At 34.4% G+C, this 12997-nt stretch overlaps 1 protein-coding gene across 18 annotated transcripts in view; it reads left to right on the top strand.

Moving 5' to 3' along the window:
- KIF21A (kinesin family member 21A) overlaps positions 1 to 12997 on the top strand; it is a 195145-nt gene that overhangs the window by 131552 nt on the left and 50596 nt on the right. For 17 of the 18 annotated variants that reach the window (XM_040233488.1, XM_040233486.1, XM_040233481.1 and 14 more), the window contains exon 11: positions 5356 to 5559. In XM_040233488.1, coding sequence (XP_040089422.1) covers positions 5356 to 5559 — 204 coding nt within the window. Of the gene's footprint in view, positions 1 to 5355; positions 5560 to 10310; positions 10350 to 12997 lie in introns of all 18 variants that reach the window. The other variant, XM_040233490.1, reaches the window with a different exon arrangement.

The following is a 12997-nucleotide window of genomic DNA, read 5'->3' as shown; positions in this document are numbered from 1 at the left end:
TAGTCCAAGGGATGATCAAGGGTCTTCTCCAGCACCACAATTCAAAGGCATCACTTCTTCAAATCTCAGCCCTCTTTATGGTTCAGCTCTCACATCCATACATGACTACTGAAAAGACTATAGCACTGACAATATGGAACTTTGAAACTTTGTTGGCTTTTCAATATGCTGTCAAGACTTGTCATAGCTTTTCTTCCAAGGAGCAAGCGTCTCTTAATTTCATGGCTGCAGTCACCATCTGCAGTGACTTTGGAGCCCAAGATAATAAAATCTGTCACTGCTGCCACTTTTTCCTCTTCTACTTGCTGTGAAGTGATGGGACTGGATGGCATGATCTTAGTTTTTTGAATATTGAGCTTTAAGTCAGCTTTTTCACTCTCCTCTTTCACTTTCATAAAGAGGCTCTTTAGTTCCTCTTTCCTTTCTGCCATTAGAGTGGTATCATCTGCATATCTGAGTTTATTGATAGTTCTCCTGGCAGTCTTGATTCCAGCTTGTGATTCATCCAGCCAGGCAATTTGTATAGTTCTTCTATGTATTCTTGCCATCTCTTTTTAATCTCTTCTGTTCTGTTAGGTCCTTGCCATTTTTATCCTTTATTTTACACATCTTTGTGTGAAATGTTCCCTTGTTATCTCCCATTTTCTTGAAGGTATATCTAGTCCTGCCCATTCTATTGTCTTCCTCTACTCCTTTACACTGTTTAGTTAAGAAGGCATTCTTAACTCTCCTTGCTATGCTCCAATTCTACATTCAGCTGGGTATATCTTTCCCTTTCTCCCTTGCTTTTTGCTTCTCTTCTTTCCTCAGCTATGTGTAAAGCTTCCTCAGATGCCATTTTATTTTCTTGCATTTCTTTTTCTTTGGAATGGTTTTGTTTACCATCTCCTGTACCATACTACAAACTGAAGTTCTTCAGGCACAGTCTGCCAGATCTAATCCTTTGAATCTATTCATCACTTCCACTGTGTAATCATAAGGGATTTGATTTAGGTCACACCTGAATGGCCTAGTGGTTTTCCCTACTTTCTTCAATTTAAGCCTGAATTTTGCAATAAGGAGCTTATGATCTAAGCCTCAGTCAGCTCCAGGCCTTGTTTTTACTGACTATGTAGAGCTTTTCCGTCTTTGGCTGCAAAGAATGTAATCAGTCTGATTTCAGTATTGACCATTTGGTGATGTCCATGTGTGAGTTGTCTCTTGTGTTGTTGGAAGAGGATGTTTGCTATGATTAGCATGTTATCTTAACAAAACTCTGTTAGCCTTTGCCCTGCTTCATTTTGTACTCCAAGGCCAAACTTGCCTGTTACTTCAGGTATCTCTTGACTTCTTACATTTGCATTCCAATCCTCTTCGATGAAAAGGATATCTCTTTTTTGTTTTAGTTATAAAAGGTCTTATAGATCTTCATAGAACCATTCAACTGTTGCTTCTTCAGCATCAGTGGTTGGATCATAGACTGGGATTATTATGATTTTGAATGATTTGCCTTGGAAATGAACTGAGATCATTCTGTCATTTTTGAAACTGCACCCAAGTACTGCATTTCAGATGCTTCTGTTGACTATGAGGGGTACTCTATTTCTTTTGAAGAATTATTGCCCACAGTATAAAGGTAATGGTCGTCTGAATTAAATTCATCCATTCCCATCCATATTAGTTCACTGATTCCTAAGATATTGATGTTCACTCTTCCCATCTCTGCTTGACCACATCCAATTTACCCTGATTGATAGACCTAACATTCCTGGTTCCTATGCAGTGTTGTTCTTTATAGCATTGGACTTTACTTTCATCACCAAACACATTCACAACTGCACATCGTTTCTACTTTGGCCCTGCCTCTTCATTCTTTTTGGAGCTATTAGTAATTGCCCTCTGCCCTTCCCCAGTAGCTCACTAGACACCTTCTGACCTGGGAGGCTCATCTTCCAGTGTGATATCTTTTTGCCTTATCACACTGTTTGTGGGGTTCCTGTGGCAAGAATACTGGAGTGGTCTGCCATTCTCTGGTGGCTCAGTTGGTAGAGAATCTCCCGGGAGACTCAGGTTTGATCCCTGGGTGGAGAAGACTCCTTGGATAGGGAAATGGCAATCCACTCCAGGATTCTTGAGTGGAAAATGTGATGGACAGAGTGGCCTGGTGAGCTACAGTCAATGGGGTCCAAAAGAGTCAGACACGACTTAGTGACTAAACCACCACTTGTCATTCCCTTCTCCAGTTGACCACATTGAACCATGAACTATGAACCATGCCTTTGGGTGGCCCTGCACAGCATGGCTCACTGCTTCATTGAGTTACACAAACCCCTTTGCCATGACAAAACTGTAATTCATGAAGAGGAAAGAATTATTATGGGGCTCCAATAAAAGGACAGAATGTATAAAAGCTTAAATTGAAAAATGCTATAAAGGTCTAATGTGTTATTACTATTTAGTTATAAGTTCTCACAGCATGTTTTTATCTACCAAATTCTACTCTAATCCATATTTTAATCAATAATTTCTCTTAGGAAAGCATTCATTCACAGCTTCTTAATGCAAATTATGTCAATGTATTGCCCCACATGCGAATGTTTATATTTTAAGTCTTATCATTTTAATTATAAAATAATAACTAGTTACCTTTTAATAAACTTATACATCACATTATTTGTTGTGAAATGGTAATCGTCACTAATTAATCCTAGTTTTCTGAGGTTTAAAGTTTTTGTAGAAATTTCTGAAAATATAGGAAAGTATTAAAAAAGTTGAAAGAGTCATCATTCTAAGAACTGATGTTTCCTTTTTGTATATCACAAAAAAATATTTATTTTTTTCAATGCATACTTTTGTAAAATTTTTATCACATTGTATATATTTCTTTGCTATCTATTCTTTGAAATATAATAAGATATTAGGAGATTTTAAAATGCTATTAAATATTCTTTCTAACATGAATTTTGCAGGGCTCCATGAGTATTATCTCATGGTTGTAATTGATTTAACTAAACACCTACAATTAGATAATTATATTTTTTCAACTTTTTAATAAGAATAGCTACTATTTTTTAAAATATTACTTGATAAATTTTAAATTCATTGTGTATCATCCTCATAACTGTGCTAGAGAAGTATATATTTTCATCTCTTTTATGGGAGAAAAAGTGGAAGCTTTAACAACATCATGTTTTAGGGTTCAGTGAGTGATAAAGCTGAGATGGAACTGTCAGTTTTCCTGTGTACTTCTCCTTATGCCTCAATGATTGGTCTCCAATTTAATTAAATGCAGACAGCAACAAATGTGTGGGTGGGTGAGTGGAAAGAGAAGAAATTACAAAGAGAGAGATGTTATCTCTACAGCCCTCACAGAAAGCAGGAGTGTGGTGTGGGGTTAGTGGAGTTGGAGGTGAGCCCTAAGCGTTTCAGCTTTTGTTAGCACCAAGACTGAAGCATTAAAAATATGCCCTTACTAAATGCAACTGTTAAAATCTGGTACTAATAAACACAGATTATCTGATTATTATACAAACGAGCCAATTAAAACAGGTCATTATTGATCACTAATTTGTATTTTCAGTCATTCTTAGCATTCATTATTATGTACTCAGGCTCTAGCTAGATATTGAAAATATGAAAAAGTGTAAATTTTGACTTTGAGTTTTTATCATTAAGCTGAGTTTTTATACTTAGGTTGACTTCTTATTAAAAAATAACAGCATTATATTCAGACTTTTCTTTAAATTGATTTTGAAATCATTTAACTTAGAAGTGTGTACATTTAAAACTTTTAAACATTTAAATTGTAAACAATTGTAAACATTTGAATTTTAAAATACTTAACAATTTTAAAACATCGTAGCTGTTGTAACACTGAATATGAAGTAAAACAATTTCATTAAGAATGTATAGAACACCTAAAATATATTCACTGATTTGTGTATATTCTGTCTCTAGCTGATTTCAGCAGTGTCAGGAATGATTTTGGTAGACAATGAAAAAATACAGAGCTGACTGTCTCTTCTAGAGCTCAGTAGCTGCGAATAATCTAGCATCTTCCTCTGAAACATTTGAACTTATGCAAAAGTACATAGTAAAATAGTTTTGAGACAGAGATGAGTGCATGCTAGTAGTAATAGTACTAGTAGGTTGCCTTTTCTCCTTTAGCTCTGTCTCAATCACTCTTGGCCTTCCCAGGTGGTGCTAGTGGTAAAGAACCTGCCTGGCAATGCAGGAAATGTAACAGATGTAGGTTCTATCCCTGGATTGGAAAGGTCCCCTGGAGAAGGGCATGGCACCCACTCCAATATTCTTGCCTGAAGAATCCCCTGGACAGAGGAGCCTGATGGGCTACAGTCCATAGGGTCGCACAGTGTTGGACACCACCGAAGTGACTTGGCACGTGCACAGTCACCCATGCACCAAATTGACCTGGGAAATGTATTGTATTGAGGTAGATAATCATGTTCATGGTGGTTTAAATTAAATGGACTTAAGGAACTGGCCTAGAGTAGTCTCTGAATCCCTTGTAATCTCAAGAATCAAGGCTCTTTTAGGATCTCATCATTCAGTGTTTTTGCGTTTTACTAACAGCACACGCATTATTCTCCTGTCTTTGTGAGGACCACTTGAGCAAACAAAAGAATGTTTTCAATTATCAGACTCAGATTTCCTTGGTGATTTTTGTCTTTTTCCTTACCATATTCAGGAACCAGATATCTTTCAGCCAGTTAGGGGTATGTTTGACTAACTATTTGGAAATGTTATTATAGCATGATCAATAAGGAATGGAAGGAAGGGAACCATGCTGCTTGTACATTTTAAGTTTAAATGATGGGTTCACAAAGCCAGAATAACGAGTGTGTATTGGCCAGAATGCAAGTAATCTAATTATCACTGGCACTTTTGAGCACAGAATGTTACTTCAAATTTATAATTATTTAATCAGGAAATTTTAAAGAATATCTCAAACACTAATGTTTATGAACACGTTTGTTAAAAAAAGCTGTACCTTGTAGCAGTGTTGAAATAAGTTTTGGGAAATGTTTTAGCTTGCAAAACAACTCATTTAATGTGTTCTCCATTTATTCCTAGAGTTGTCCAGTTTGCAAAGATAAAAAGTAGAATAGTAGTTGCTGGGGACTGGGAGGAGAGGGGAATGAGAAGTTATAGTGTATTTTATAAAATGGGTGCAGGGTTTCAGTTGGAGAAGATGGAAAAGTCTGAAGGTAGATGGTAGCAGTGGTTGTACAACAATATGGATATACTTTGTGCTGTAGAACTGTACACTTAAGAGACAGTTAGGGAGGTAAATTTTATGTATTATGTACCACAGTAATAAAATGTTTACAACTGAAATATATTTTTATTCACTAGGGCAAAATTATTAGAAAGTGAAGCAGTGAATGAGAATCTTCGAAAAAACTTGACAAGAGTCACATCAAGATCACCATATTTCAGCGGATCATCAGCTTTCTCCCCTACTATAGTATCCTCAGATAAAGAGACCATTGAGATTATAGACCTAGCTAAGAAAGATTTAGAGAAGCTGAAAAGAAAAGAAAAGAAGAAGAAAAAAAGGTAGTATTATAAAATCACTTCTATATGAATCTCTATTCTTCTCACTTTTAAGGATATTTTAATTTGCAGTTGCAATGAGTATATATAACCTCATAGTAAAAAATGAAATGTCATTTAACATAGATTATAATTATATACTTTTAAAGATTTATCTCTTCCTTATATGTAAAAAATTAATTACAATAATACAGTAGTGAATTTTATTTAGACTATGGCAAGGTAAAATTACTATTAGAAATTATTGTCTTATTTCACAAATAGCTGCCTTTGCATTCCATTCATCTTTTCTGCAAAGTTTGTTCTATCATTACTTAGTATTTTCATTTTTTTCCATTTTCTAATGCAGTTAAATAGTCTCATTGATATATTCTGCTTCCCGTCTAGATTAGTTCAACTAAAGGCTAAATTAATTCATCAGGCTGTCATTTAATGTCATTTGGTCTCTTAAGTATTTTCAGCAGGACTTCTAATTTGACTATGTCAAAGTTATTTATGTTATTCAGACTTTCTGACTCTTCCAACAAGGAGTTACTCAGCTTTTCACCACTGTTCTAAGCTTCCTTTTCCTTGCATCCTGGTATTATCTCCCTCTGAAATCAACTGGATGCAAAGAAGAAGAGGAAAATTAAAATATAACCACTTGTAATGTGTGAGTGGTTAAGACCTCATAAATTGTGTACATGTTTACATATTTATTCTATGGTGCAGTCAAATTGCTTACATAGAATATATTTTAAACATGCTGGTCAAATTAATTTTAAGCATTTTTGGCTAGATATTCCAAAGGGGAATAGGATATCTTATTTGTTAAATAGCTTGTTATGGAAGTGTACTTTTTATACTTATTATTGACATTTAATCTAGTGCAGCTTTGCTCTTTTTATTTAGACATTTATTTTGGCAACCAGACATATCTTCCTTGAATAGTCTGTTGACTAAAGTTGTTAAAGGTTCAAACTCTCAGAATTAATTCTGCTGTGTGTCCTTGAGTTAAGCAGGGATTGTTAGAATAATTAAGACCAGGAATTGCACATCTATGGTCTTAGGAGCATTGTAATTGCAATTGGATCCTTGAGATACTAACGTCTTAATAGGTATTGCTCATGAGTGGTTGATTATGGCAGCATTAGAAATATATAATGATTAGTTTTTATGTAGGGCACTTAAAACTGTAATAGTGTTCACAGAATTATCAAAACTGGTGTGACTCAACATACTGTGGAAATGAAAATGAGACCTTTGCATATAACTTATCATTTATTTGTAAAATTCAGTTGTGTAGTTGGTCAAAACGTGAAATGGTATGATTTATTTTTGAAGGTGTAGGTAGTTTGGGTTCATGAACAGTAAGCAAGGATATATTTCTCAAGGTCATGAGTTGATTCTGCTCTTTCCTTTTGAGGTAAATTTAGAGATGTTACCATGGTCACCTGTTGGGTATGAATAATAAATAATAGGGATCCCATTAGAAACCTAGGCTCTTTTGACATTTTTATAGTGATCATAGATACCATAAATTAGTACCTCTGATACAGGTTATTTTTGTAACAATGCAAAGTTGTAAGCTTTTTGATTGATAAATATTACTATTTTAGTCAGTTTGATAAAACATTTCATTTATCACCAATAACTTTTAGCTGTATGTATATGTAATATAAATTCTTATTTTAAAAATGTTAGTAAGCTCTCATTTTAGCTAATGGCTGTTTTGTTACTGTTGAAACAAAGAGGTCCAGAAATGTTTAGAATGATAGCAGCTTTGCTGAAGTTAATGATTAATCTCTGTAGGAACTCTTTGGAGGCAGTAGGTCCTGTTTAGATGTGTTGATTCTGGTTGAGTTGTCTTACATGCTGTCTATTTATTTATTTATTAAATAGAGCATTGCAAGATTTGGTGCTACCTCAACTGTGCATATACAGTGAGTTCCATTTAAAATTGTTTGCAACTTGGAACTAATTTTTCCGTAGAAATTGTTACAAATGTACAATGTCCAGATTTCCTCACACACATAAAATGATATTTATTCATTTTATAGTATAATACAAGCAATTCAAAAGGGAATAGGAAAAGGAAAGCAGAAGGAAAAAATGAATTTCTGCCTTAGCCAGTCTCTCTTATTCCTACTTACTGACCTCCTGTGTCCCAATGGTGCCTTGATTCATTCCGCCCTTATGAGGTCAGTTCTCATGTAATTCTTCCCTAGCCCAAAGCACTCCCAGTTTCAAAATCATCTACTTCTCTCATCTCCTTAAATTCAAAGTTGGAAACAAAGCCATTTGACTAAAGGAACTCATGCCAGTGGAAATGACTTATTACTAATAAGATTCCTCTAGGGAGATTTGTAATTTTGAAAGAGAAAGCATTGACCCAACTATTGAAAATGTGGGCAGAAATCTCATGAGGAAAAAAAATTAGATGGAGTAGGGAAGATTTTTTTTTTTTTACACCCCTTTTTGGCTGAGACTTTCCAAAACCTATCTGGAGTTTGGCCTTTGGGTTCAGTTTTGCTCAGCTGTCCCAGTTCTCATAGCTGCTTTCATTTCTCCCACTGAATCTGCAAATTTTTTAGAAGCTCCATGTCTTTTAATTTACTTTGTTTTGTGTTGTTAGCTTTTGGTTGTAGTTACTACAGTGCCTCTGACACTGTAAGTGTTGGTTGGAAGAATGGTAACTATATCATTTTTAAGTCAGAAGCTATGTTTGTTTTCAAGGAGTATGCCCTAAATCATGTTTTATGTGAACTTTTCACCCTCTTCTGCATCAAAGTTTTTATCTAAACTACAACCAATTGTTAATATGTGTGGTTTAAAGGTTGGCTCTTCTGTCTTTCTGTGCTCATTTTCTGTTGAACTGTAAAATAATCCAAGTGTAGACAGTAAGCTGGTAAGGAAGAATAATTGAATAAGCAACATTGCCTATTTTTATTATTTAGTTATACAAATGTTAGAATGGTTAGCAAGATTTGTCACAGGTCCCCCACCCCATTTAACTTTGGAAGAAACATAAGAATGGAACTAAATGAAATAAAGACCGTACTCCTTTAAATTATGGAGAATTATCAGATTATTAGTTTATATCTCTGCCCCTCTACTATCTTTTGGAACTATTGATTGCAGTTTTTTTTTTTTTTTTAAAGAAGCAATTGGGAAGGCATCTAAAGTTTACCTGTTTATTAGCTCTCATCATCCATATGTTTTAATATAGCTCTCATATGTAAGGTAAACAAAATTTCTTCCTGTTGAAAATAGAAAATTAGGGCTGTTTGCCAGGGAACCATATTCTTTGAGCCATTATAGCTCATTATAGTCAGCATAAGCCTAAATTAGATTTTTTTTTTGCTTTTTTTGTGTATATGGATAAATAAAATTGCCTTTCACACAGTGATCCCCATATTTTGGATATCTAGCTTTAAATGATTTGCATTATATCAATAAAAAAATCACTCATTCATCAGACTGCATTATGTTTGTATTTAGTGGTGTCAGGTTGAAACTCTAGAAACTCTAGAGATTTCTTAAACAATGGCTTTTCTTTCCCTTTTTTAGCCATTATACTGGACATTTTGATCCCTGATGAATATCACTCTGAAATTTTTTTTTCTCAGAAAGATTGCTAGTCTCTTCTTGCAATAGCAGTTTATAAGTTGATTGTGAAAACATTCACAGACCTGCAAATGAAAATCACATTATAAAATTAAAATGAGAAATGCCTTGATGAAATGATGTATTACTAAGACTCCATCTCTTTATTTAAAAACATTGATGATTCTGAAAAGTACTTTTGGAATTGCAAGCAGAAGTGTACTATGTAAAGATTGCTATATGCTTAATCAGAGCCTAGCACATCTATCTCTATCTTTTTGTCTACATGAGAGACAATGGGTATTCAGTATATTCCATTGAGTAAAGATTCCTAATTCTGTGTATTAAATATTCTTTAAACTTCAAACTTATAAATACATATTTATAGTTTTTCTCATAGTTTCCTGGTTAAAAAATAATCTTACTAATGAAAAGTACTACATTTCCCATTTTACTGCTGCCTTTGCCTTAGATATAACCTTTGATAGTCTAGTAATTAATACAGTGATATTAATTTCAGTTAATAAAATTATAATTTTCCACTGATATCATAACAACCATATTCATTTGACCATAATACCATTTCATATTTAATTCTGAAATAGAATTTTTAGTGATGTTCATGTGTAGTATATTAAAATTATAAACAAGTTTAAAAATTAGTATCCTAGTATATAGTATTAATGGTATTTTCATATTATGGTATAAAGGCATTACTTTTTGAAGCTCTTTAAATGATGCCATAAAAAAGTCTTTTGTAAAGGTTTAAAAGGAAGACAGAATCATTGAAAGTGAGCCTTTTTTTTTCCCCCTTTGGAAGCTGAGAAAATTGATCCATTTCAGGTTAAGAAAAGCTATGGCATCCAAATACTTGTACTGTTTATCAGCTTCATAAATTGAGAATGTACATCTTACTGCTGAATGATTTCAACTGATAGTCTATATACTCCTCTTAGATATAGTGCTGCTTGTTTTTCTACTTACTTTTTATTTATACAAAATGTATTGCCTTTTTACTGTGTATTGTCCTTTGATGATATCTTTTAAAATTTATTTTAAAGTCTTCAAGCTCATGTATCATTTTTACCTTCTTATCACTTTCGCTTTTTACTGTCTGGTTTGTCCTTCATTGGCTTGGCCTTCCAATACTGTGCCTCGTGATTTTGAAGGCTACAGAAACTTGAGGAAAGCAATCGAGAAGAAAGAAGGTTGGAATATTTCCCAGGTTTTTTATTAAAATGTCATTTAAATACTTAGTTGCCATTCACAAGGATATGTGTTATAGAATTATATTTCAGACTATATTAGCTTGGTGTTCCTAAAAATAATGATGATCTTATAAAATTAACAAAAACATTGAAAATATGAAAACTACTTTTTGAGGAAAAAACCCACACCAGTTATGTGAATTAAAATTCAGGCAATTTCATGTGAATTTAATATTGACTATTATAATTTTTGTGACTAAAAATGACCCAAGAACACCACCATTAGATTTTTAGAACATATCTTTTGGAAACCTGTGAATAGACAGAGATTTGTTAATTTGGTGGGAACTGACATTTTATTGCAGCACATGCTAAGTTATGGGTGGACTCTTTCTCTTCACTTCCTTATGTTATGTATCTTTGTTGGGAAAACAACATTAAAATGGCAACAGACAAAAGGAAACTGTGGCCTTGCTACAGACAAGATTTATAAGGCATATTTAAGGTTGAATAAGAAAAACAAGTTTTGCTATTTAAATGTATCTAAAGTGAACATCAAAAGCAGGATCTTTTCTTTTTTTTTTTTTTCCATTTGATATTTGAGCAAAATTTAGAAGCACACTTCTGAACTCTCAATATAATAAAAATTTGCAGTTTACTCATTTAGTACTATGATTATTTAACCATGTGTCAAGTATTATTTTACTTATTAGAAATTCTATTGATTTTACTAAACATCTCCTGATTATATAATCAAAATGATTAACATAAACTGATTTCAAAATAATATTATTTTAGAAGCACTTCTTTATAAATTTTCTTACTTAAAATAAGCCTTTTGAGAACTTTTATTTTGCAACAATTAGTTAAACTAATCTCTTAATTTAAATAGCTGGAACCTTAAAATTATATTTTCTTTAAGTTATTTAATAATCTACATTCCACAATTATATTCTACATATTGTATTCTACTGAAAGTCGCTCAGTTGTGTCCAACTCTTTGCAATATAGTCCATGGAATTCTCCAGGCCAGAATACAGGAGTGCCTAGCCTTTCCCTTCTCCAGGGGATCTTCCCAACGCAGGGATCAAACCCAGATCTCCTGCAATGCAGGTGGATTCTTTGCCAGCTGAGCTACAAGGGAAGCTTGTATTCTAAAGTTTCTATAATTTATTCTAGAAGTTATTTAATTTATTCTATAGTTAGAATGAGCTTCCCCAGTGGCTTTGATGGTAAATCATCTGTCTGCAATGCGGGAGACCTGGGTTTGATCCCGGGGTTGGGAAAATTTTCTGGAGAATGAAATGGCAACTTGGTGGGGTCCAGCCCTGGTGAATCTAGGGCGATTTGAAGGGGAAACAGAGTAGGTGAGGAAAAAACTTATTTATTTATTTATTTATTTAATCAGAAATATAAGATTAGATTAGGAAGAAATAGTGTAGTAGGAAAATTAAGTGGAGAAAAGATACTGAATAACTTGGTTTACATGGAAAGCCAATAAAATCTCAGGACAAGAGATTTGCACCATCTACGTTAGGCCACCGGCATCCGTTTGAATATCGGAGAGTGCCCTGCCTTGGGCTCCCTCTCTCATGGATCTTAGAAGCCAGGGCAAGTAAGTAGACATGGCGAGCCTCCATGCCCCAGATGGGAATTCAGCCTGAAATTAGAGTAAAGAGGAGACACGGGGGAAACCAGTCCTTCCAATGACTTCCAATTGTCTAGAAAGGTCTTTTATATCTTTTTGATTGTACATAGAGATCAATGGGTAATACAAAATTATGCAGTGTTAGCAGCCCAGACTTTTATCAACACCAGGCTTTTTTCTCTGCATACCTAGTTGTATACACGTCTTAGGTGATTTACATCATCTTCCGACCAAAGGGCCAATTAACATTTTACAGCCTTTTTTGATAAGGGTTTGTCAACCAGAAGACTTATTTGTGTTGATCTTTCCAAAGTCTGGTGCCACTCTCAGAAAAACACTAAATAAAGTTACATTCTTACATAGCAAAGATACAGCAATTTATAACAAGTAAAAGGAGTACAGTGATTTATAACAAAAGAAAAGTAATTAACTCAAAAGTCTAGTGTTGCTAACATCAAAACTGCTATATACCTTTTTCCATATCCTGATTACATTGATTAATATCCTCCCAGGTACCTAAAAGATAAAGAATATGGAGGCCTGGCAGCAATCATTGCGTCAACAGTGAAATCTGTCACCAATATGATTTTTAGCTCTTTAGAAAAGGCTCTGTATCTTTAAGATGCTTTAAGCTTTGTGCCTCTCGCGGTTGGGGGGCTGTAAGCAATTCACAAGCTGTAAAAAGTCCAGAGGAACCTGTTAGGCAAGCTAGAGAGTTATCAGAGGGGGTTTGAACTGAAACATCCCTTTTAAATGCAGAAGACTAAAGCCCTGAGTTAACTTTTTTCAGAGTGTGTCAGAAGAGTGGAAAAGCACAGTACAATAAGGCAGGCAGATTCTGGTTTTTGGGGTACATGCTCAGGAAATTCCAGGGGGAACCCTGAGGCCTGACTCACCTTGCCCATCAGGCCTCTCCGCATGACCTTGTCATGGGTGGGATTCCTCACACTGACTCCCGGCAGCAACACACTCCAGTATTCTTGCCTGGAGAATCCCACAG

This window comes from Oryx dammah, unplaced genomic scaffold, assembly GCF_014754425.2.
Source record: "Oryx dammah isolate SB20612 unplaced genomic scaffold, SCBI_Odam_1.1 HiC_scaffold_29, whole genome shotgun sequence".
NCBI classification, from domain to species: Eukaryota; Metazoa; Chordata; class Mammalia; order Artiodactyla; family Bovidae; genus Oryx; species Oryx dammah.
This window is presented reverse-complemented; position numbering and strand designations above follow the sequence as displayed.